The following is a 26,614-nucleotide window of genomic DNA, read 5'->3' as shown; positions in this document are numbered from 1 at the left end:
TCATTTTATTTGCATCTTTTCATTTTTTTTTTATTTTTTTCACATTTACGCAATTTTGCAACACTCGAGAGAGGGCAAATGGAAATCCTACAATCTGCGACTTCGTCCCTTTTGCCTTGGCAGTCAGAATAGTAGAGAGGTACACACGGGGGTAGCATCCACACGGAGGGGGAAATTCTACGTTGAGTTTCGTTCCGCTCCTCTGGTGCTGCTTCCATGGTGCTACTTCACTGGTGCTGGGAAAATACAAATCGGGGGAGAGGAGAATGAGCAGTTGGCCCTTTGCCATGCCCCCAGTTTATACACTTACAACCCATTTGGGTGTAAAAAGTCTTCAAGTCGTCAAGCTGTGCGCATATGTATATAAAGCCACGTGTGACTCTTGCGCGCGGGGACGTTGTCGATCCCCCATGTCCCATTTTGTGTGAACCACGGAGGACTCGCTCATCGCCAACACTGTGGAGAATAGCATGCCCCATTTGTGTACATCCCTGTTCATACTGTGTGGAGATAAATTAGAGAAGAGCGAGTAGGGTTGGCCCTAAAAAGGTGCAGCAATAGAAGAAGTGGTGTGCGCCATCGTGTTCATATAGCAGAGGGAATACTGCCCCCACCGCCGCATAAATGTATACATATGTATGTGTATATATGTGTATGTAATTTAACCCGCACGTCTAAGTGGACCACCTACATGGGCGGGAAAACAAAATGGAAAAAGCCAAGTGTATAATATGTGGCTCGACGAGCTTCCGCATAGAAGAGGCCCAGGTGGTGTGCAACCAGTGTAACTACGTAAGCGAAATTCAACAGGAGCAATTCGAAGATGATTATGAAGAACGCCAATTAGATGATCATGTAGATAAAGAATATCTCGAGAAAGACTTTTATGAAATTCTTAAAAAGCTCTACAAGAATGATAAGTTGGTAAACAAAATTAAAAATTACGTTTTTAAAGAAAACGATGAATTCTTTTTAAAGTACCAAAAAGTGCTACTAAACGTTATGTATGTCTTTGTGGCGGAACATCATTTGCCTCCTCTCCTATATGATGAAGTGAAAAAAATTTGGTTCTACTTATTAAAGGTTAATATAATGAATACAAATGTGTATGTCCCTATGGGGGATGCGAAGGGTTCAGTTAAATCTGTCTTCGAAGTCATCCGTGCACAAAAACTGAAAGATATTGTTATGGACATTTTGAACAAGGGAAATGTCATTCATGTGATGAAAAATGTAATTAAAAAAATTGGACTCAGTAAGTTATCCTACTTCTTCATCATACAAAAGAAAATTATTAACGAAACGAGTAAGTCACTGGAATTCCTCCCCAAAAAAAGTGAAGTCCATAGGAGGTCAGAATTTAAATTGTTAAATCTGTACAAACAGACTGCCCTATTGGAAAGTGAAAAAAAAAACAAGGAAGACTTTTTAAAAATTAATGAAATAATTCATAACATTCGAAAGTCCAAGTTGGACAATCAGGAGGAAGAGCCTGACCAGGACGGAGATCAAAATTTTGCCATTTCAAATGTCAGTGCACATGCAGGGGGAGGATATGCGTCTCACGGGAAGAGGGAGGAAGGCATGCTTTCTGATCATCAGCTCATGGAAGCAACATCCAGGCCAAAAAGTTTAAACGACAATTACGAACATTTCGACGCATATGAGAGGGATGATGATGGGGATGAACTTTTCAACCTGGGGGACTTGGCCGAGTTTGACCAGTTTGGGCACCTTGACGAGATTGACCAGGTGGACCCCTTGGGGCAGCTAGACAGCAATGACCGGCCCCCTACCCCTCAAGACACCCAAGGCCCAAAAAATGCAGAAAACTTCACCCAAGATGAAAATTACACACAAGCCGAACGAGTGTACCACTTCCACTCCTCTTTCATAATCAATCAGTTACTTAAAAATAAAAAATTGTTCAGACCAGTCGACTCCAATGTCTCCACAAATTATATGAACAGATCAATTAACCACACTAATGTAATAGATTTAATATACCAGCATGATTTTTTATATTACTTCCATGAGGAATTGAGGAAAAAATGCGACATTGAATTTTTGTCCTTCTACGACATAATACAAGTATTCAAAGGGGAATATGATTATTTGTTACCCCCCTCCTTGGGGCTGCCCACCGGTCCATACATCCCCACCAGTGAGAGGGGAACGAGTGAGAGGGGTACGAGTGAGAGGGGTACGAGTGAGGGTAGTCCCCCAAAGGAGGACGTCTGCGCCCAGGAGAACCACGTCCAGCAGGAGAGTCACTTGGACGAGCTTGCCCAAGTGCACGATGAATCAGGTGATAGCTTCGGTTTAGAAATGAACGAGACGCCCCTTCACGAGGAGCTCAAAATGGAACAGTCGTTTCTAGATGTTCCGTTAACTGGTGACCAACGCGAAAAAACGCCGCTACAAAATAGCGATGAAGAACAGTCCTCCATTGTTGAGTCTCTGAGGGACAATGTAAGCCTAGGAGGAGAGGTCTCCGAGTTCCATGGCCCCAATGATGCAGATAGTAGTGGCGGTAAGGTGGAAGCAGGTGACCAATTTGGGTTCAACCATCTTGAAGGGTTATATGAAGAAGGGTTGGAGGAGGGAAGCGAACATAATGCCCTCCTCGAAATGCTGAAAAATGATGAGCTGAAAAATGATGAGCTGAAAAATGATGAGCTGAAAAATGACCAGCTGAAAAAAGAAACCGCAACGAATAAGAAACACCAGCGTTCCTCTGAGGATGTAGAAAAAATTATGAACAATTATCAAAAGTACATTGAACTGTTGAAAGCGAGCGGGAAGCCTGTCCTGCGCAACGAGCGCACTGTGCTCATTGGGACTCTATCAGATGATGAAAGGATGGAAACAACAAATGAGCAGAAAAAAGAGACCAAAAAAAAAGGGGGAGGTGCTCAGGAGGGTAAAAATGCTATAGATAGACCAGAGGAAAGGGAAGAGGATACAGACCTGCTTGGCAACCTGTCCCCGCTCATAAACGAAATAAGCGATGCTGCACCAGTGTATGACGTAAAAGGTGTATCACCATCCCGGAGTGGTGTGCCTTCCTCGGGTGGAAGCAAGGCAAGTGCGCTTCTCCTCCAAATGGAGACAGCAGTGGGGAGGAAGAAGTCAGACATAGGTCATGTTAAGCGCGGCCCCAGTAATGCCTCTCTCGTCACAAGCATACACACGGTGTATAAGAAACTGGAACACGTAAATAATATCAAAAGGGAAAAAAACATAACAATAGAAAAGCACTACTACGACAACGGGCTGAAGAAGACACAGAAAAATTATAGCAAAATTGATCTGTTTGTGAAGGAGTGTATATTAAAACAAATAAAGGAAGAAAATTTTAAATCAGAAAATGAAAAAATGTTATATATCCCTGACAAATACCTCATAGATTCTTACATTTTTGATGGCCTTTACGAAAACTTCTTGTACATTTCAAACCTAAATAGATTCAGAACCATAACGATAAAACATGTTTATGGAGAATACATTAATTTTTTCCTAAAGGATTATAAAGAATATTTGATTGACGAGGAAGCTTACAAATTTTGCTACAACTTCTCCTTCGACTTACTCCTCTACCTACTGTACTACTCCATGAAGAGGTTGCAGATTCAGTGTCTGCCTCACAACCTCACCAACTACATAAATTTGGACATCTTCAATCTTTATCGTGTTTTTAATAACGTTCCTGAATTGCTACAAAAAATTTACAAGGATGAATCTTCTCTCTTTTCCTTCCCTTTAAAAAATACAAATTTTTCTGAAATAAAAAAATCGTTCTTTTTAAGAAATTTGAAAAATGGCGTACCCTTTTTATGCATGCATAATTATGAACACACCAGTAAACATTTCACACACGAAGAAGAATACCAACTTAAGGCAAGCCCCCCAAAAAATAAATTACACACCATTACATACTTTAAAAATGGGAAAAATTTAAATATGGCCAATAAATTATTATCTAAGTTTAGAAATGCCGAATGGGTGAAGGATGTTCAACTCTTTAACTCTACTCTGATAACAGATCTGTATGGACAAATCAACGACTTGGTATTTAAATTTCAGTTGCCTAATGTCGTGCAAATATATTCCATGAAGCTTCTTCACATGATTATCTTCAAATACAGATTTTTTAAATTCCTGTTCAATGTATACAGCAATCAGTACGACGATATGCATAATGAATTAAATAATTTTTACTCATTCAAACATATCCTTAGAGATTTCAAAATGTTCTATCGGAAGAGAAACAGGTGTCTGTTCTCTGAAAAGGAAATTAACAAATACATTCTGTATTTAATGAAAAAAGAGCTTTATCTTAAAAAAAAAATTTTAAAAAAAAAAAAATATATTCATAAGAAAAGTGGACAGCTCAATTATAAGGTTTATAATAAATTGAACTACTTTTATCGTCAAAAATTTATCTGTACCTTTTTTATTACCTTGAGGTTTTCCCTTTCCGTGGAGAAGAAGAAGTTTTATAGCATCGCAGCTGCTTGTGTGTTGACTGCCTGCAAGTTTTACTACCCCATGCTGAACTCAGACTTTTTCAATTTTCAGAATATGTTTGTTCCGGACAAATATGAGAGCTTCCACCGAGCCAACCACTACCAGTGCCACCTGCAGCAGGGGGTGCACCTCTACAATGGGGCAGACCTACAAGAGCGCCCTCACCGTAGGGGGAAGCACCGAACTAAGCAGGTAAAGAAGTGGGACGGCCGAGACGTACCTGCGGGGGAACCCCCCCTGGATGATAAGGCCCTCCACAGCGAAGTCAAAGCGGCACTCAAAAGGACGTGCCGTAGGGAAAGGGAAGGCAAAAGGGCTATGAACAAAACGGACAAAACAGAGCAGCCAATCAGTTCAGCAAATCCACCCGATAGAAGAAAGCGAAAGTTATTCTCACCCTTGGGGGAACTGGACTCCACGAAAAGGGGTCTAGAATCTAAAAGGGCAAAGCGTGGTGGAATCATCTGCGAGGAAGAGGTCCCCCCGCTCGGGGATGGAAGCTTAGTGGGTGAAAGTTTAATAGATGAAGAGTTAATGGGTGACCCCATGGGAGAGAACCACGCCGACTACCCATATGACCACTACAGTGACATCTTCACCTACGTGTCCGACGAGGAGTCTTTTCTCCGCAGCAGCGATGAAGGGGCAACTGGTCTTGGCGAGAAGGAACTGGAACGTTTTTTATCTCAGGATGATAGCGACTGTGACAGTGCCTATGTCGCATGTCACAGAGAGATCATTTTTGAGGAGGCCCCCATGGAAAGGGCGACGTGCCAGAAGGGAAGGAAAACCAAAATGAAAAGACACCCCAACGTGCTTATTAGGAGAATACACTTTAAGGCGTCCACCCAGAAAAGCAATTTTTATTTTGTGCCCATCCCCAGCATTATGAAATTGTTTTTCAACTACAGAAGGTTTTCTTCTGATGACACCACCTTGGACTCTCTGCTGCAGGGCAATCTTAGCCGTGCAGGTAGTTCTTCAGACGAGACAGACGACGAAGAACAGTACATGTCTCACATCGCGGCACAAGCTAACTGTTCTCGTCCCATTGCACGCAAGGGTAGCACAGGAAATGTGAAGAGAAAACGTATTAGCAAACAAGAAAATCTGAGTCGTAAACCAAAATATTTAAAAGTCAATAAGTACCTCGTGCCACCCATTTATATTTTTACGGTTCTGCAAAATGTTTCATGTTCAGGTAAGAACAGAAGTAGGCATAAAGAAAAAACAGTTGTTGATTTAAGCGAGTTGGTTGTATATCAGAACCCGTATTGTTGCAAGGGGTTGTTAGATGCCCCCCCAAGAAGGGTGTCCCCTCTTGAGAGAAAAGTGAATCAATTGAAAGAGAGGCTATTCCGAACCCTTTGCTTAAGCTACTGCCCTCAACATGTAGACCATTTTAATTTCGACATGAAGAAGATACTTTTTTATAACGCCATGGGTAGGATGATGGTCGAGTGTGGGCTATCCCCCCACGAGGCAGAAGCACACAATGTACTCCGTGCAGAATCTTCCGAATGGTTTGCTCTGCTCAAAATGGTATCATGTTGGGGAGGGCAAGGTACACGTGAGTACTCCCATTGGGGGAAGAACCCATCCGGGAGCTTCATGTCAAATGTAGACGAGGATCTCTTCAGGGGGGACGCAGCTAAGGGGGGAGAAAAAGACGCAAGTGGTCAGGCAGGCATAGGGGATGGTATCGATATGGATAGCCGCCCCAGCGCGAAGCATGATGGGAAGGACGAAGACCATTTTGTAAACTTCAACGACGAAACGGTGGAGCACTTCATAAGAGCGAATAGCCTTGCGCGGAGGGAAAAAAAGCTCTACCGCGCTCTGAAAAAACAGAGCAATGATATGGGTGGAGAGGACGCAACAGGGGTGACAGATGCTAAGTTACAAATAATTAAACAAAGACATTTAATACATTCAAAGAGATATGAAATTGTTTTCTTCCGCTACGTCATGTACGAGTACAACACCATTTTGCATCTTCTGCCCGACTTCCACTTCATGGTAGATACGCTAAACGTATTTGTCACCTGTACATGGAACGTGTACCACATTCTCTTTTTATATTACCAGATAAAACATACCATGAATGAATTCTTCAAATGTTTCACTCAAATTATAAACATGGTGGATTATTTTCTCCTCATCATGAAGCGTAAGGAATACATGCCTGCAGAACAGTTTAATTGTTTTTTCAGAAACAAGTACAGAAAAAAAAAAAAAAAAATTTCTCATAATATAAAAAAATTATTCTTCGTCTTTGAGCTCCTTAGTGCCGTATATGGAGTGAAGTGTAAAATTCCTTACCAATTCAAATTTACTCCAGGTGCATTTTCTGTTAACAATTGTACCCTTATATATTATAGGAAGAAACCAGACAGTGCAGAAGTTAGTAAAAAAAATGAATATTTTGCTCATTTGTCTAACTTGTTTTATGGCGGTTATTATGAATACCTCAATAATATGCTGAAGAATGTCTTCAACCTTGAGATGGTTAAAAGGACGCTGAAGAGAAAAATGAGACAGGCACGAAATGCACTACATAATAGCATTAGGAATAGCTACATGTTTAATGATTATATTCATTCGTATCTTTTCCCTCCTACACGGAAAACGCTGTTTCACATAACAGTTAGGCATGTGAACTTTTTTAGCCTCAGCTTTGAGGGCACCTTGAGGCTGGTAAGAAAAAACTATGCCCCTTTTCTCGACCAGTACTACGAAGCGATTGACAGATGTGGCTTGTCTAGCATGGGCGATGTCGTGACGGTGTTGTCCGTAAGTCCCTCCCATGAAGGATTGCATATACGAACAAGTAAAGGAGCCAACAGAGGAGGGAATTACCCTATTATTTGCTCACCCAAACGGCGCAGAAACGCACATCGCATTATTTCCAAATACCTAACCCTAACACTAAATATGCAACAGGAAAAAACGAGAGTACCCTACCTCTTCTGTGACAACAGGGCTGCATCCAACTGGACCAAAGACAGCAGCGTCTACTTCCTCCACCATGACAGATCGGACGTGATACACGACTGCATCGATTTCGTCATGAGGAAAAATTACCGTGTTCTAAATAACACACAGCTGTGCGACATTTTAAAGTATAAAGTGATGGTGGATGTGCAAGGGCAGGCGTGCAACCAGTTGGAGTGGTCACAGAATGAAGATGCAGGGTCCCGCATTTTTCAGAGCACTTGCTACGACATAGAACCTGACACAGCATCCTATCATATCGTTAAGCTTTTTAAATATTTAAAAAAAATGAGGAGAATAATCACACATCCCCGAGATGTATTTCTCCTTTACTACCTAAGTTACTGCACCAACTTGTTCAAAAAGAACCTTTTATCACGGAGCGAATTATACACCAATAATTATTTAGCAAGACGGGTACTCTATTCTTTCCTACCTGGCCTCTTAAGAAGGAACAAAAAATCGAATAAAAATTCAGTCATCATGAAGAATAAAATTATAAATTATGTCCAACTGTTTAAGTTTATTCTTCGTGGAAGCAGGAACACATTTTTGGGATCCGAGGGAGGCATATTCGTCTCCATCTGTGACCCCTGTTCCTGCAACAGTCCCTCTCATTTTGGTGAAAAAAAAAATATTTTGCAAAATTGTCCTCCCCCAGATGGAGAAAAATCGAATAGCACCTCCATCTGGTGTGAAGAGCAATTTCAATCCACATTGCCCCTGCAGAGGAACAAAAAATGGGAATCTGTTGACGGCACGAAATGGCTCAAGTTGGTAGACCTCTCTCAAAGTTACACAAAATTTGCGAAGCGCTTGCGATGCCCCGTTTCGAATACAAATGAGCTCCTCTTTAATAAAATCATTTTCTTCAATCTAGCAAATGAAACAGTTATTAATGACGTATGGCAGGGGGGTAGACATGTTCCACCGGCACAGATTGGGCAAATCTGCAACCGTAATGGAGAAAATCCTTCAAGAGAATATAAGCGAAAGTGGAGAGGACCTCAGGTGAGACGAACTTCCGAAGTGATAACCCCGCTGCAGACGATCGCCTACTCCATCATTCTCGACAATTTTATCAACAACAATAGGCAACTCATTTTGATCAAAAATGTGGACCGTTTTCATGCCAACTTGGAGGAGAAAATTGAGAGGAAATTTTACAAAATGAGAAACGGTATCAGGGGCGGCACTGCGAATGGGTCCTCGAGCGGCACAACGTATGGCACCACGAACGGCATAACGTATGGCACCAAGAACGGCATAACGAATGGAAGTTTGTGCTCGCTGCCCCTCGCTCCACCGCGTGCACAGCAAACCAAAAAAGGGAGGAAAAAAGTAACAAAGAAAACTTCCTCCTCTGCACACCCCCTCCCCAAAATAGTAAAATACAGCGCACACAAAAAGTTATACACAAAGAGCAACGTCTTAACATCAACGATTCACCAAATGGATTCAATGATAAACAAATTGCCATATAGCATTCTACCCAAAGAAGACCCAATCAAATCGATAGTTACCCTTGAAATGCCAAGTGCTCACAATAAAGAAAACGTTGTAGAAGCGATAGATTCCATCAGCTCGATTCATTCTAAATTGTTTACAAATTTGAACTACCTCTTGTGTACTGTCCCCTTAGATGGGTACCTTATTAGCTACCTGGAGAAGCGATTGGCTGAGATGTTCCCCAAGGAGGATTTAAAAGAGGAGCTATGTGACTTCGTTCACGACATTTTGGTCAAACTCAACATGAATGTTTCGAATGGGGGCGACGCCCCACAGGTGCACCCACAAGGGGGGAACAATCACCCCCGCGAAACAGATCACGGCCGAAGAGACCCCCACGAAAACGACCCAAAGGACGCCCCCACAGGGGAAGACGAATTCCTCTACCTCTCAACAGATGTCGACTCGTACAAAACCGATTCCATGTATCCCCTCCACCAATTGAGAAAAAACAAAACATATCATGATCTTAAAAAATTTTTTAAAAAAAATCAAATTCAACTCAATATAGCTATGGAAAAAAAAGAGTCTTGTGATGTTAACAGATGCACATCCTTTTTTAAACAATCACAACGTAGTCGCAGTAATGCCATCATCGTAAACGAGTGTTATAGAATATTTGCGAACGTGTTTAGTAAGCTGAGTAGCTGTTTGAGCCAATTGGATGATAGGGATATTTGTGGGGCACCATTTTACAGGCGCTTATTCGAGTGGTATAGCAACCTCAACATGTATGACCCCTTTTTGCTCATTCATAATAAACACTACGAGTATGATGGGGCGATAATGGGTGGTTCATCTGGGGTGTATGCTTCTTACAAGGCAGAGGAAAAAGACCCAAGCATAATTAACGGTGACAAAAATGGGCGTCTCTTCAGTGGAGTGATGAGAAAAGGGAAGCTAGCAGAAAACTGCAACACCTGGGGAAGACGCTTGCATGCAGAACCGCACATTTGCATCTACAACGACAACACCTTCTTCAACGCGAACGACGAATCGCTAGCAGCGGAGGTAGCCAAAGGTGATAAGTATGAAGAGTCCCTAATAAATTACAGCCTGAACAAAAATTCCCATTTTGAATTTCGACCCAATGTAAACAGCTTCACCTTGAGGTTAAAAAACGATTACATAAAAAAAAAAAATAAAAAGATTTATCAGCATGTGCAGAAGAAACAAATACATAAGGTAAAATACGTACAGAATGTTGTGCGCACGGGCAAGTACACCTACTTTTTTTTTTCTTGTCTGGTCTACCCAATGAGTCATGTGCCCAGAATCATGTACCTTTTCTCCATAAGGTATTTCCCCTCACTTTTTATAAAAACAGCAAATTATTTGAACTACCTGAACGTAGACAGCCACATGCTGCAATTTTTGTCTTCCTGCGATGTGAGCACAATTAAAGAGATCTTCAAAAATATAAGAAAACAAAAAAGCTCAGAAAATATTTTCCATTTGTTACGCTTTAGAGGATTCTACGTTAATCCATTTTCCTTGCTAGGAAGTATATACTACTCAAAGGACATTGAACTTTTGTGTACTAATTTTAAATTGTCTTTATGCAGCTACATTAACACGCTTCACACAGTGTTGTCTGTGGAGAATACCAAGAGAGACTTCAAGGCTGTTAACCAGGAACGGGATAAGCAGGATCATATCTCCCCACACGTAGCAGATATGAGGCTGGACAGAGCTCAGATTGGTCAGAACTCGTCAGAGATGGACCCAGATGTGTTGGGGTTGTATCAAAACCAATTTAGCGAAATCCCAGACCCCCTTGACCTGTCACGGATGGAGTCAGGAGAAATATTCCCCCCAGATGAGGAGGAAAGCAAACGCGAAATGACCACTTCAAACATAAATGGAAAAAAAAAAAAAAAAAAAAAAAAAAAAAAAAAAAAAACTCCAGCCATTTCGACAATTCTGTGACGGAGACTTACATCAAAGCGACCATCAAATTTGCTGACGATGAGAAAAACAACATCCATGATGATAAAATAAATAATTTTTTTAAAAAGATCAATCGTAGGGACAGTGGTGCCTTTTCCAAGCGGAGCCGTGAAATGCGAAACATCGCCCTTTTTGAAAACACAATGCGAAACGAGGGGAAACAGAATCAGGACTCAAGAGATATGTTTTTTTCAAGTGAAATGAATGAAATTTTGTCCAAACAAAACATCATTGAAGACGATGAAGATAATGAGAGCGAGGGTTTCCTGCAACGTGCTCGAAATTTTAACTTCTTGTCCACCATTCCCAATGTCCTTGCACTGCGGCCAGTAGAACGGGGGGCAAAGAAACGAAGACAACGGCAACAGCAGATTCTTGTGGAGAGGAAGTTGGACAGTAGACCATCATCTGTGTCCAAACGTTTTGCTGACCTTCCGCCAGATCGTTCCCACAGCGAGCAACTTGTGCACATCGAGACGGAGGATCAGTCCAACATGAAATACTACCTGTTTGGAGATGACGAGACGAATATCCTTTCGGTCATTGGGCAGGGGGAACAGGCTTCTAAACCAGCGGCAGGGTCTGGCCACTCCAGAGCAAAAGACACACATAAGGGCGAAGCGGTAACGGAAAATATTGTTGAAATGGCGGGAAGAGCAGACAGCACGCTCACACAGAACATCCCCGCACCGAACGATAGAGATACAAACGACTGCCTCAGCGAGCAGCAGTTGGAGATGTTCAACCTCTGCGTGGAGCAAGGTCAGCGGGACGACAGCCAGAGTGACCTGTACGGAGGTTCCCACGTGGCAGGTAGTGTTGCCAGCCGCAACTGGAGCCAGAACATGAGCGTCGCCGCGAGTCATAGCGCAAGTTGGAACGAGAGCCGAAGTGCAAGTTTCTTTAGTAGGAGCCACAACCCGAGCATGAACCAAATGGGTGTGCGCAAGATGGGCGTCCACAAGGTTGGCAAGGGCGGTAATCGCTTCACACGAGGTCGTTGCTTCAAGCGCGCAAGTCGCCCCCAAAAGAGTATGCCCTCCAAGGGAGCCAAGCGCATATATGACAAGTGCTTGCGCAAACACCTGGACACGGAAATCGCGCAGCCTTTCTCAACACCCTCAGAAACAATCAACCTGTACAACATTATTTTAAACTCGCTCAATAACGAAATTCTTTTAAAAAATGACTCCATCACATATGGCAAATACATAAAGAAGACCCCCTTGGAATTTAATTACATCGTGTACAAAGAATTTTCCACGCACACAAGCTACTACTCGGAGCCTTATGACAAAAGTGTTTTGAACGAATTTATCGACATTTTTTACACGGACAAATTTAGGGATAATTATTTGGCAGGTCCAGGGGGGGAGGAGAAGCTGGCGGGGGAAACAGTAGGTATCCTCGACCAGGGGGAAGAAGTAGGTGTGCTGGACAAGGGAGAAGAAGCAGGTGTGCTAGACTCCGCTCGAGGTGACCCCTTTCCAGTTACGCCCAGAGAAGGCAGTGAAGGCAGATCGCAGGTGGACGAATTCTTTTGCCTGAATGATGAACTTTTTTCGTCTGGCGGGGCCGAGGCGCCTTTTCCTGGCGAACGGGCTGGAAGTGAAAGCGATCTCCAAAATGACCTCCAAAATCATCTCGACAATGACCCCCAAAATGATCTCCAAAGTGACCGCCAATCCGATCATCTGGGTGGCGGGGAAAGTGACGCCCACGAAGAAGAGGATAACATAAGGAGCATGCTGAACCCATATTGGGAGGACGAAAACCTGTTGGAGAATGTACAAACAGAACAAAAGGATGTGATAGACATGGAAGAGACAAATGAAGAACACATTAACCATGAAGAAGAAAGTACAATTTCTGTATTCTCCGACGACTACTACGACAGCAATGCCGAGAGTGAAGAAAATGATTTGCACCAGGATTCCTACACAGTGTGCTCATTCTACCTTCACAAACCAGTGTATATCTTTGATGAGCAGAGTGAAATTAACAAAGTGGAAAAGGAAACACATAAAAAAAGGGACATAAAAAATGACAATACTCCATCCGCAGCTGATCCAAAAATCATCGATGATAATTTATTTTTTCCTCTGAACAAAAATGCAATTTCAAAATATATGACCAAAAATGATAAGAAACTTAAAAAGGTATATAAAAAATTGATCAAAAAAATGGAATACGATAAAAATGCAAAACGGACATCCTACGCTATTTATGACAAGAAAAATAATTTCCTTCTGTATGATTATAAATGCTCCATGTATAAAAACATTTGGGGAAAATTTACAAAAAAATATGTAAGAAAAAAAAAATATATTCATATGAACAAACTGTTCAACGGAAATAATTTAATCGTTAATACAATCTCCAATGATATTTATCCCTACGATAAGGAGGTCAGAAAAGTTGTGCAAATTTATAAGAGAAACAAGTTGTTCATAAAAAATGCCAAGCAGAGACACATCTCGAGCAAGTATAAGCATTCCTTTCCCTGGGTTGGAGACAACATGCTCGTCTGCCCCAACGACGTGGATTTGTTCATCATGGTAAGGCGGACCGATCATTCGCATGTTATCACTTCAGCTGTGACCATTGCTTCCGCACACACATGTCCCCAATAATGCTCCCCATTTGTTATGCATATCCAACGCTCCCTTCCCTCCTTCATCTTTTTCCCCCCTACAGGCCGGATACAGCTCTATCCTGACCCACCAAAATACGTCTTACTTAAAAAATTTTAATTACCACTCGGCAAATGCGTTTATCCCTTTATATTGTAAAACTTTGTCAAGGAACTTAGGTTCGGCGTGGAGAGAAAAAAAAAAGAGAAAAAAAAAGAGAGAGCGAAAAAAAAAAAAAAAATACGGCATGCAGACACACTGTACGCCGTGCGGCCTGCAAAGAAATATCGAGAAGGTTGCGCCGCCGTGCTGCCCCACGTCATGCAGCAAGCGGAGCTTTTTAAAAATGAGAAAAAAGTGCAAGAGCGTGCAAATCATATGATGCATTATGCAAAAAAAAAGGTGCACACACATGTGTACATGTAATAATGACATTAACACAACCGCCGATGCAGTTGCACACTTGCGGGTACCTTCATCGCACCCCCATTTTTTACACTCCCCCCATTCTACAGAGCACCTCAGCACAATGATGTGCCTGCTCATCAAGGCCTTCAGCTCCTACTTGGGATGTCCATCCAACGACTTAATTACGGTAAGTACATTCCAAACTTGTCTTCTTCGCCTTTTCTTTATTTTTTTTTCCCCATCGTTTTCAAAAAAAATGCACAGAAATTGGGGCTTTTGCAAATGGTTCTGATTGTCTGTGCAACACTGGGCCTTTCCACGACTAAGCCCTTCCAACATGGACGCGTTAAACGTTGTGACAACATTGCGCATACACAACGTTGCGTGAATCCCTTTACAACTTGTCCATTTTACAGGCTTGCAAAGAAGTGGAAGGTATATTCTTTCGGTTTTGTTTGTAAAGCGCAGTCTTCCTCGAGTTGTATCGCTTTTTTTTTTTTTTTTTTTTTTTTTTTGCCCACAATTTGTATGTACCTATCCCCTGTGAAGGCTTCAAAACCTTGACAACCCTTTTGTACCGCGTGTGTAATTTGCTAAACTTCGTAACTCTAAAAAAAGTGGCCGCTTCTGTGTTCACCTCACGCGAGCTTGAAAAACTGGGAGGGCGTTAAAATATTCTTTACCTTTTTAATTATGAAGAACGGCAGCCAGGCAAACAACACGATCAAAATAACCTTGTACCAAAACATAACGGACATAATTTGCATGATATCAAAATAATTCCTCAAAATGAACATCGAAAAGATGTACACGATGAAGGAGCATATGTTGGCTGATATCATCAGCGGGTGCCTGCAGGGGAGGAGGAACGGTTCACCACATAAGTGTGCACGCACATATATATATATATACACGCGCATGTGTGCATACGTATGCGTACATATATGTACGTGCGCAGTCAACTGTGGCCCGGCCACTTACCATGACTCGACCTCCAAGTGAATGTTCATTATCTCCAACAGGATGAGAGACGAAAAGGATATGTTAATGAGGTTATTGTAATTGTCGTTGAACAGCTTCAGTGCCCCAAGCATGACGACGGTTCCCTGCAGGTGGAAGGAGGTGGTGAAGAGCGATGTAGAACAGGGATGATGAACGTGTGGCATGCCTCCATAGGCAATGGTTACATGGCACGTGGAAGAATTCTTCCCATTTCTAATGCCCTAGTGGAGTGGTCAACTCGGCCATTAATTTTTCTACGCGCACGCATTTTTCACACTCGCTGGGAAACGCCTCTTGGTACATACCTGAAAAATGGAGATCCACAAGATGATGAAGAAGGACTTCAAATCGAGCTTCCGCTTGTGCTTCTTATTTTTGTATATCTCGGGGTAGAGGTATATCAAATTTTTTTTTATCTTCACGTCCAACAGCAGCGACAGGAATGGCGCCGTCGTGTAATATGTGGTGTAGCCAATTTGCAACCATCCCTGCGGGGAAAAAACGTTATAGGAAAATTGAGATGAGAAAAATGTGATGGGAAAAAAAGCGGTGGGAAAAATGCGATCGGGGTAAACATCTCCAGCGTAAAACTCACCTGAAAGATCGACACCGGTATGCTGAAAAAAATGTAGCTGTAAATAAATTGCAGGTAGGTGAGCACGAATCCTCTGTGAATGAGGAAAGAGCAGAGGGATGAGGTCTGCAAAAACGTGTTGTTTCCATAATACAAAATGAGCTTCTTTATATTTTTAAATTTCGAAACAATTATATCACTGTCGTTCACAACTTGTTTTCCTTCTTTTCCCAAGACACCAATTCCAATATCCGCTGACTGGATCATTGCTACGTCATTTCCTCCATCCCCGATACACAAAATTTTCTTCCTCTTAATGGTTTTGATCAGGACCGCTATTTCTTTCTTCTCAATGGGACTGCACCTGCAGCAGACCTATGGAACAGGGCGAGACAAAAAATACGCGTGAGAAAAAAATGAAAGCAGTGGAGTGGAAAAAAGAGCAAAGTGCACAAATCAATCGGTGTCATAGCGACACACAGGATTATACACATATATATATGTGTGCATATATGGCCTACCACTGCCCTTGCGTTCGCCGCGAAATCGACGAAGGCATTAGGAATGTACTTGATGCAGTTCTGAATTATAATATTATCAAAGAAGAGGACATACGAATCGATATTGCTTAAGATGGAGTTAAAGTCTCGTATAAGGTTTGATGTACTCTTAATATTTTCGTGCCTGAAAATGTATATGTTATGCTTCTTCTTTTTAATGTTAGCATTCTTGCAAATGCAAATGGCTGTTTCGATTTTGTCTCCTGTCAGCACCCACACCTTGATGCCACTGTTGTACAACATCTCGATGGTCTTTCCGACACCCTGCAAGAGTGAACATTTGCATACGTGTATATATGTGTGTGCATGCGTGCCTATATACATATATGCGTGTAGAGGGGGCGATAACGAATGGGGAACATAAAATAAAGTCAACAGAACGTTATAGTCATAACACATGCGACAGGCAACCTGCCAGCCGACGCCGGCATAGACTACTGCTCAGCTCAACTCACCTCCTGCAACTTGTCCTCCACACCCGTTATGGCCAGAACTTTAATGTTTTTCTCGACGTAGTCCAAAATATTCTCGAGCTGCCCCTTGACGTCCTTATTCTTGTTGTATAAATTGGAGAAGGTATGGAAGAACTGCTCCTCTATGTTTAAAAAGCCATGCACAAGGACACGCAGACCCAAGTTCGACAGGTGGTCACTCTCCTCATAAATGAATGTTTTATACTTCTCATGACACTTCTTTATTAATATATTATCCGCCCCTTTAATAAAGAAATAAATGTTCCTGTTCTTCACGTTGCGCACGAAAACACTCATTCGCTTGGTCTCCGAAGAGAATGGAATGTGTAGCAAAATGTCGTACTCCATGACAAGATTTTTATAGTTTATTTCTATCCTGCTAGCAGTTTTCTTCTTCAAAATGAACCCACAGTTGGTAGCATATTTGAGGAAGGCCAACTCGTCTGGAGAGGAACATTGATAACTGACATCCGAGTGGGAGAAAGTTTCAGAATCTTCGGAGCTGTTAGATTCGACATTTTTCTTGTCATAAGAAAAAGCTGTACTGGTACTATCCATATGCTTTTCTTTCTTCGTTTTATTTTCCTTTTTATTCTTTCGATTCACTTTTAATATATAATAAAAATTTTTCTGAGTGTCTGATTCCTTTTGATCTTTTTTCTTCTTTGCCTTGTCCTTTTCCTTAGTACCTGCACCGTTTGCATTGCCATTTCCACTACCGCTAGCACCTCCGCTTGCACTTGCTGCACCAGCACCACCCGTGTTGCTGCTCTCCTTGGCCAGAGTCCTAATATTGTTACATATGAGGAAGGACAAAAAGGTCTGGAACACTCGGTGCTTCTTTAAAAACTCTACATCCTCCACATTGTCATTGTAATAATCTAGAGGGTCCGACTTGTACTTTAAAAATTCGTCCACCATTTGCTCGACTTTATTCTTCTTCTCCATGTGCACTGAATTCTTCTTATGCATGTCGTTTCGTCTCTGACCCCAAGGTCCCGCTGACACATTCGTACTCAGAGCCAAGCTGTTCTGCTTGAACGATTTCATATTTACATTTCGATAGCTGCCTTGAGAAAACCCTGACTTGGACCCTGTGGAATGTTCATTAAAATTTCCATAATCAAAATTATCATAGTCCAAATTTTCTTCATCAATGTTTTCCTCATCGTGTAACATATTGATGCGATCCATTGGGTTCACTGTTTTGCCCAGTTGTCTCAAGGTTGAAAGTTCATTTTTATTTCTTCCATTCTCCATGTCGTAATTAAAGGACATGTAATTTCCACTTTTGTTTCCATTGTGTTTATTCCTTCGATCGTTTTTAGAGTAGTTCGATCCTAAGTACATGGAAGAAGCATCCACATCTTCGTTTAAGCCATCCATGTCATACGATAGCATATGTTTGTTGAAATTTCCTTTCCCTTTATTTTCCATACTTCCCTGTAACATATTATTCTTCTCATTTTCCGCATGAATGACGTCCAAGCCTATATGTATAACTTTGAGGACCATTACATTTTCTGTTAGTGTTCCTGTCTTGTCTGTGAATATATAATCGACATCACCAAAGTTTTCAATAATTGCACTGTTCTTTATGATCGTCGTTTCGATTTCCTTGTCCTTCTGAATCACCAATGTGTAGTATATTTTAGCGATATTTAAATTGACACTTAACGATATGGGGATAACCGAAGAGAAGAGCAAAACGAAACGAACAAAATTCAAGTACCACAAATTATTCAACTTTACGGAACACATGTACATGGAAAACAACGCCAAAATGAGAAACAAAAATAACGTTATCACATTCAATTTATTGTCTATCATTCCTCTTTTGATTTTGCTAATCTGTGTACTCATATTCACTCTGGTATCACTTCCAGTGTAAATCACCAAACAAAGCACATCCGAACTCGTAATCACAGAGTTGAACAAAATAAAATTGTCGTATGTTAATTTTTTTCTATAATGGACATTATAAAAATTGAAATTATCTTCATTATTAAATACACTACACATGCTAGTTTCGCTAACATAATTTCCATTATTTGTTCCATTATTTTTTGAGCAGTTATAGTTTTCCATGACTCCTCTGTTTCGATCTGACATAGCAACACCTGATCCTGCTGCTCCAGCTGCTCCCTTTTCCACGTCAGTAAACTTCACCACTTCTTGGTTCTTCTTTTTTTCCTTCTTGTTAGTGCTATACACGTAGTTTGTGTCATTTTCCGCTAAATTTACATAGCCCTTATGATGGATTTCTTGTTCTTGGTCGTTGGCAACGTTTTCCAATTCGAGTTCTTTTCGACGTTCATTCTCTCCGTGGTCCTTCTTCTCGTCCTCCTCTTCATAATCATCATCGTCGTCCTCCTCATCATCATCCTCGTCATCTTCATCGTCATCTTCATCATCGTCATCATCGTCGTCCTCCTCTTCATGTGGCGGCGCGCCGGGTTCGCCCCCCTTGGCCAATCCGCCGCGACCACCGTGCTCCAAGTCAATCTCTCCGTCTTTGATCATGTCGAACGGATAATTCATCATCTGGTGGTCGTTCATTCCGAGCGTGTTGTTGTTCTCCTCCTTCTGGAAATCACCATTCGGGTTGTACTTGAATATAACGAAAGACCCCTCAATTTTGTAAATATCATTTTTGGGCTGTTCCAGGATGAACAAAATGTCTATGGAGAAGAAATCTTTCAACTTTTTTAAATTTTGGAAGATACTTATTGGGTACTTAATTTTCCAGTCCGTTTCTCCATCAATTTTGTCCGTTTTGACGTATGTATAATTGGCCGTTTCGTTCGATTCACCTGCGTCTGTGTTTTTTATATATTTATTTTTTAATTTCTTTTTCTTCTTCTTCTTCTTTTTTTTTTTCTTTTCAAAATGACCTAATTCGCCTGAATCGTTCATATCATTTTTATGGCCACTTTTCTCGGACTTGTCTTTTAAAACATATTTTTTCTCTTTTCCTCCATTTAGTGATTTTTCATTTTCACTAAAGAGAAGATGATTGCTCGTTTCACTCAAGTTGTTATTTGATTCGTTACATCGATCATCAATCAGTTCGTTATCAATATTTTTATTAAAATGGTAGTAGTTTTTGTTAATTTTGTTGTACACGTTGGTGTTTTTATTCCATTTTAAGCTGCCGAAAAATTTCTTCTTCTCTACTTTAAAATTATATTCTTCATTTTTACTTAAATTACGTAACAAAATACAGTCCGCTGGAGCTCTCTGCTTGGATTTTATCAAAATAATATCTCCTACTTTTATATCCTTCGAGTATATTTTTTCGAAATTGCCGTTTTCCAAAAGGGTGTAATAAATTTCGTTGTTATTCTCAAGATCCTTTATAAACCTCTTCAAATCGTCAACCACTTCATTTATTAAACTTACAAAGAGGATGAACACTAATGGAGCCACAAAGGTGAACACATAACCCGTGTTGAATATTGGAATGATTTGTAGCAAAGAAACACACAAATAAAATAAATTCAAAAAATCCGAGAACTGGTAAAATAAAAAGAGAGGAATAAATGAGAGCACTGTGTACTTTGTGCTCCTAATTTTGTTGTCACAAAAAAATTTTGGGCTCGTTCTTCCGTGTATATTTACAAACCTTTCTCGCTTTTTATTTTTCTTGTTATAAAAATGGCTGAATAATTTGTATAATGTGTACGAAAAAAAGTATTTTATTCTCCCCACCTTTTTGCTCAGAATGAACCGCAGCCTCTTCAGCTCCTCGTCGTCCACCATCTTGCCTTCATGTAGGGGGTTCTTCAGGGATGATACGAAGCCCTAGGACGGGAAGTCACTGAGCCGTTAAGCTTCTGCGTTGCTGATATGCCTTTGCGTACGGAGCTGTTCGTCCACGTTCGACTCCGCGTTGCTGGCGTATGCTCTTATGGCGGGAAATGCGGAGGCCTCGTCTGGGGTGCCGATTCAAGGGAATAAGCTTTCTAACCGCGTCACTTCCGTTGAGTCTCTTCTGCCGCGTGCCTTATGCCACTCCCCCTCTTGGCGTATGCTTCCCACCTGTCGGTTGTCTCACAAATAGGCGTACTAAAATAACAGGGGGAAATAACCTGCCCTGCTATTCATCATGTTAAACGGTTGGGAGGCTCCAAAAAAAGGGGATGACCTATTCTCACTTCGCGCTGCGCACGTGTACCACTGAATATGTTTTCCTCGCCGACAAAAATATATCAAATATTTCTGTTCTGCAATTTTCCCTAATGTAGGGGAAGCGGGGACGAATCTTCAACAGGGGCAGCGAAAAATGGGCGACCACGTGATCCTCTTAACAATTCGTGGTTGGAAAGAAAAATCTCCCAGTTGACACATGAGAGAGAATCAAAACCAGTTTGAGTTTTCAATGGCCTCGTTTTTTCTAGTATGTTTGTATCTTCTGCAGGCGTTCCTCAACTCGGTCATTTATAAGCCGCCTTCCTCCAGAGCGGTTATATATTATATCCGTATTCACAAATATGTGACAAGGAAAAGGAAAAAAAAAAAAAAAAAAAAAAAAAAAGAGGAACAGTATTATGCGCTTACATATGATCGGAAAGAAATAAACATATTATTATGTTTATTTTATTTAAACATGTTTGCGCATTTGCATCCAAACAGTAAAAACTATGGATTGGTCACATGAAAAAGCGATATGGCGTCAACATTCGCTCATTAACTTGTGCGTTTATTGGGTAACGCTTTTAACAAAAATCAGGTATCACAAAAAAGTAACAGAAATGTTTTAATTTCTGCATCTTCGCAAAATATACATAACGCCCGACATGTTATTGAAAAAAAGGATTTTTTTCCCATTTTTTTTTTTTTTGGAACATTTTTCGCATTTTTTTACTTCACACTGTTTATGCATGCTTCATATATTTTTTTTTTTTTTTTTGGAAGATCCACCGAGGGGCAATAAATTTGCAAGGAAAATTTTCCCTGCACCAGTCCATTCCTTTTTTTCTCATTTTTGCCCCCGCGCGGCAAGGAAGATTAGCTAAACAATACACCTGTTGAGCGTGTAAAAAGGGCACCCAGGCAACTGTTTAAGTTCGCATGTTATGAAAAATATAAATGTTGTATTTTTGGTATGGCATCACGCTTGTAAATATTAATATGTACACGTTTTCTACGTAGGTGCCGTACGCACCGTGCTTGAGGAGTCGCAAAAGCGTGCCAGCCAGCACGAAGGGAAAGAACCTATCCAAACTATAATCTTCTATTTTTGCGCTAGTGTGTTGCATCGGCGCGTGGGCATTTGTGGCCCTTTAGTCATTTGTTATTTTTCCTTTTTCTCACTTTTGCGCATTTTTCCCGTTCAGAGGAGCGAAAAGGAAAAGAAAAGATACACGCCTCTAACGTTATACATTTGTGGGTGAACAATTCATCAAATTAAAATAAGGCAAAAATAAAAAAAGAAAAAAAAGTTTAAAGAGCAAGGCAAAATAAAAAAAATGAACTTAAATGTGCTGAAGGCTTGAACGCGCATGCTTCTTTTCTACAGGCGCACGTTTGTCTGATGCGTTTATCACACGGAAGGGCGCCTAATGTAAGAGGGAGCATGTGTACATATGCATATACGTATGCATACGTATTCTTGCATATGTTACCTTTGTAGGATCGTCGGCGCAGTGTCCGAGGAGGCCTGGCACCCGCATACACTTCCAACCCCCCCACTTAACGGGTAGTCTTACGCGGACGTCGCACACCGCATTATGCACAAGTAGAGACAGGCAACGGCGCACCCCCTCAGGTGCGTAGCATTATTATGTGGTTCATATGTTCCCTCTTCTTCGTCCTCGTAGCAGAACTGTTTTTCCCTGTCCGCGACTTGAGTATTTTTTTTGTGAGAAGTGAGAAAAGGGAGAAATTAGTCCCCATTTGGACCCCCCCCAAAAGTAGTGCCCCTCTTTTTATACACAATGGGTATTCGGGGGTGAGGAAGGGGGAGATCAAGGGGAGAAGCGTTTTGAGCGGCCATAGAAAAAGCAGTACAGGGAGAAGTGGTGATGGGCAAAATGTTCGCACGTGCGTGAGGCCATCCCTGCTGCTCGCGAGGAAGGGCAGCGCCCAGGGGAAGGCAGATGGAGAGACGGTCGAATCGAAGGGGGGGCCAACATCAACTGTGAGCAACGATTCAAGTGAAGAATCCCCCACGCGGATGGACAAAACGAAGAGAAGTAGCTCTGCAGGAGGTGGCAACATGAAAGGGATAAAAGACCAAGTGGACGAAAGCATAAAAAGAATAAAGGGCGAATATTACGACGTAGAAATTTGCGAACTGTTGTCAAAAAACTTTCTGTCTTATGCCAACTTTTTAATCCTAAACAGGTGTCTATGTGATTATCGCGATGGTCTAAAAACAGTGCAGAGGAGGATCATATGGAGCATGTACGAAATAAATAAAGGCGCTGAAAAGAGCAGTTATAAAAAGTGCGCCAGAATTGTGGGAGAGGTTATTGGCAAGTATCACCCACATGGAGATAAAAGTGTGTACGATGCGTTGGTTCGATTAGCACAAAGGCATCACAATAGCAATTTGCTAATCAATGGGTACGGGAACTTCGGGTCAGTGGAATACAATGCAGCGGCTATGCGTTATACAGAAGCTAAAGTTTCAAACTTTTGTTACGATATACTTTTGGAAGAAATAAATGATGAGAACATAGAGTACGTGAGAAATTTTGATGGTAATGAAGTAGAGCCCAAGGTGTTGTGTAGCAAAGTCCCACTCCTACTCATTAATGGATGCTCCGGAATTGCAGTGAGTATATTGAGTAATATCCCCTGCCACAACTTAGTAGATGTGATCAACTGCACCATTAGCTTTTTACTCGACCCAAGTATTAAGGAAGATCAATTAGCCGCTATAATAAAAGGGCCCGACTTTTCCACTGGAGGAATTATTATAAGCAAACCGAATGAATTACAAAATGTATATCAAACAGGAAAGGGAAACATCGAAATTAGAAGCAACGTGTTTTTGGAGTACACGAAAAATGACAAAGCTTACGTCACCCATGTAAATCACTTGGCTAATTTAAATTCAGAAGATTTAGACACCAGGGGAAGTAAAAAGTTAGTAATAAAAAATTTACCCCCAAATGTGAAGCCAAATGAACTGATCGAAAATATGATTAACATTTTGAATGAAAAAAAAAATGAACATGAAAATATTTTACAAAAAATAAGAGACGAAAGTGAAAAGGAAGATATGCGAATTGTACTGGAGTTGAGAAAAAACAGCCAAGTGGAACAAATAAATGATTTTGTGTCCTTCATTTTTAAGTACACACAAATGCAAGTTACATACCACTGCAATTTTGTGTGCATTGGTCATGAAAATAGTTACACGCAATTTTCATTAAAGTCCTTCCTTCAACTGTGGTGCGAAAATCGCATAAAATTTATCAGAAATAATTTGACCATAAAAAATCAAAACTTACTAAAACAACTTCACATTATAGAGCTGTACATACTCATACAAAAAAAAATTCTCGAAATTATTTCCTTTCTCCAAAAAAACCAAAACATTGAAGAAATAAAAAATTTTTTTAAAAAAAATTTCCAACTTAATGATTATCAGATTCAGCATATCCTTTCTATGAAGATACAAAAACTGGTTAACATTAAGAATGTTGATTTTGCCACTCACAAGGAAAATATTTTGGCTCGCATGCAGGAGAACCGAGACCTCATCGCCAATGTGAATAAAATAAAGCGCCTTATCATTGACCAACTGGTCTATATAAAAAATAAATATGGTACCAGCAGCGTAGCAAAATTCGCACCCCCTCAGAGTGTTAAGTATAAGTACGTTTATATAAACCCACCAGCGCGAAGCCAACATTTTAAGGAACACTTCATGCCACAAGCTACCCCCCAGAGCGATGACCCATCTGAGAATGGAGGGGATGTGCAGGAGTCAAAACAAGAAAGCGAAATTTTGCAAAACGACGCAGATTTGGATGAAGTGCCCAAGGGGAAGAAACAAAGAAGAGTGTATGACGTAGAGGCCGCACCCCTCGTGGAAGGCATGCAAAAGGGAACGAAAAAGACAGACCCCTTGGCAAACTACAGGCATACCTACATCGACTCCATACACACGGACGTAAAAAATGTTTATAACAACGATCATGTGCTTGTCCTAATCACCTACGGAGGGTATGTCAAGAAGATAAAAATTGCAGAGAAGTTGAAAAATCACCAGAACAATATTATCAAGTTGTCCAATGTGAAGTACATTTTGAAGGAGAATGAGGAGAAGCGCCTGAAGGGTGGAGCCACACCAGGGGAAGCATCCGACGTAACCCTAAATGGGGGGGAAGAAACCTCCACTACTAAGTCTACCACTGCCAACTCAACCAACTGCTACAAAGTAAAGAAAAGCATTTTGTGCAGAAACAAAGATAAACTGCTGCTAACGGATAGCCAGAACAAAGCTTACATCCTGAACGTGTGTGATTTGCAAACTTCGTCCTACGACTCCAAGGGGACGCCAATCAATCAAGTGATCCACTGTTCAAAGAGTATCACCGGGATGACCAAGTTTGAGGAAAACAAAAAATACCTCATCGTGTGCAGTGAAAATGGAAAAATGAAAGTTATAAACAATGATGTCTTTTTAAAAAAAAAAAAAAAAGGAATCAGACTTTTTAAAAACAAAAAAGATATCCATTTCAGCTACTGCAATTTTACTGACAACTGCATTGTTGGAACGGCTAGTGGACACATAATTCAATTCCCTCTCTTCAATTTTAAAATATCGAAAAAAAATTCTTTAGGGAACAAGTGTATCAATTTGTGCAAAAACGACAAAGTTGTGGATCTCTTGGCGTATGAGAACGATGAAAAAAATGTGAAGAATTTTCAAATCATATTTCTTTCCAAAGGTGGGCATGGAAAAATGATCAACTTGGAGGAACTCAAAGTGCAGAAGAAAAAGGGAAAAGGGTACAAAATTATGAAGTTTAAGCGAGCCAAAAAGGCTGCGGTTATGCAGGACGAACAGGCACAAGTGGGAAAGGAGGATGACGTGGAAAAAGACAGTCAGGCACCCTCCCCCCACATGAGCAAAGGGGATACGGATCAAACATCCCCGCAAACAACAAACCCGGACGAATTCCTAGGCTTTAAATTGTATGACATGACAAAGAAAAATGACAACGACTTTCTCATCATGATTACTGACCATGCTGTTCTTATCCGGAAAAATATCACACTGCTGAAAAAAAAAAACAGGAAGCACTCGTCGCAAATTTACGCCAAGCTGAGCAAACTCAACCGGCTCGTTTACTTTGACATTATGTAAAACCCATTTGGGTGTATGTGAAGTACCCGCCATCATGCGCACACACACACGTGTGCGTGTATATATATATATATATATATATATATATATATATATATATATATATATATATATAGTTGTCTTTGTACCCGCGTGATTTTTTTTTTTTTGGTGTGGAAGGCTTTTTAATATTTGCCTCCCACATTCACATAGGGAAAAAACAACCGCTGTGGGCGAGAAAAACGCGCAGCCAAATGCATGTGCATTTTTCGCGAACAGTTTGTGTCCACAGGGTTAAGATGATGTTTTTTTTTTCTTTTCTCCCATATGTAACACCTGCACGGTGAGCTGTCTACACATTTACCGTCTCACCAAATTCGCGCCATAAAATATTGTAACCTTATTATATTATGCGCCCCGTTCGGCCATTTCATTTTGCACAGTTGCGCAGACATCCCACGTGACACAATTCAGAACACCTATTAGTAGAGTTCTCCACAACGGAGGTGATATACTCAGTTGGGATTATTAAAAATAGATTGCATTGGCCAAATGGTTCTTGTTGAATTTGACAAGGAATAAAGTGATAGGGAGCTGGTTGGGAAAAACAAAGAGCGCACTGGAGGTATACACCATTTGGTGAATCAAAAGGGATTTAAAGCTTCATAAAAAAA

At 40.9% G+C, this 26,614-nt stretch overlaps 3 protein-coding genes across 3 annotated transcripts; 2 read left to right on the top strand and 1 right to left on the bottom strand.

The window, feature by feature from the left end:
- Nucleotides 1-708: 708 nt before the first annotated feature.
- Nucleotides 709-14,485, top strand: AK88_02280 (uncharacterized protein; the record flags this gene model as incomplete). The annotated part of the gene is made up of 6 exons (XM_012479911.1): nucleotides 709-8,803; nucleotides 8,912-10,829; nucleotides 10,943-13,541; nucleotides 13,681-13,795; nucleotides 14,132-14,211; nucleotides 14,441-14,485. 6 exons carry the CDS (start codon nucleotides 709-711, stop codon nucleotides 14,483-14,485), a joined length of 12,852 nt encoding a protein of 4,283 aa, XP_012335334.1.
- A 177-nt stretch (nucleotides 14,486-14,662) lies between these two features.
- Nucleotides 14,663-20,395, bottom strand: AK88_02279 (uncharacterized protein; the record flags this gene model as incomplete). The annotated part of the gene is made up of 6 exons (XM_012479910.1): nucleotides 14,663-14,876; nucleotides 15,006-15,130; nucleotides 15,332-15,514; nucleotides 15,622-15,975; nucleotides 16,122-16,424; nucleotides 16,616-20,395. 6 exons carry the CDS (start codon nucleotides 20,393-20,395, stop codon nucleotides 14,663-14,665), a joined length of 4,959 nt encoding a protein of 1,652 aa, XP_012335333.1.
- Nucleotides 20,396-22,418: 2,023 nt separating this feature from the next.
- AK88_02278 (uncharacterized protein) lies at nucleotides 22,419-25,961 on the top strand (the record flags this gene model as incomplete). Its single annotated transcript, XM_012479909.1, has 1 exon — nucleotides 22,419-25,961. The coding sequence occupies one exon, from the start codon at nucleotides 22,419-22,421 to the stop codon at nucleotides 25,959-25,961; it is 3,543 nt and encodes a 1,180-aa protein (XP_012335332.1).
- Between the last annotated feature and the right edge of the window lie 653 nt (nucleotides 25,962-26,614).

The sequence above is a fragment of the Plasmodium fragile genome (genome assembly GCF_000956335.1).
Source record: "Plasmodium fragile strain nilgiri unplaced genomic scaffold supercont1.22, whole genome shotgun sequence".
Lineage (NCBI taxonomy): Eukaryota > Apicomplexa > Aconoidasida > Haemosporida > Plasmodiidae > Plasmodium > Plasmodium fragile.
Note: the sequence above shows the minus strand (reverse complement) of the source record. Positions and strands in the feature narration are given on the sequence as shown.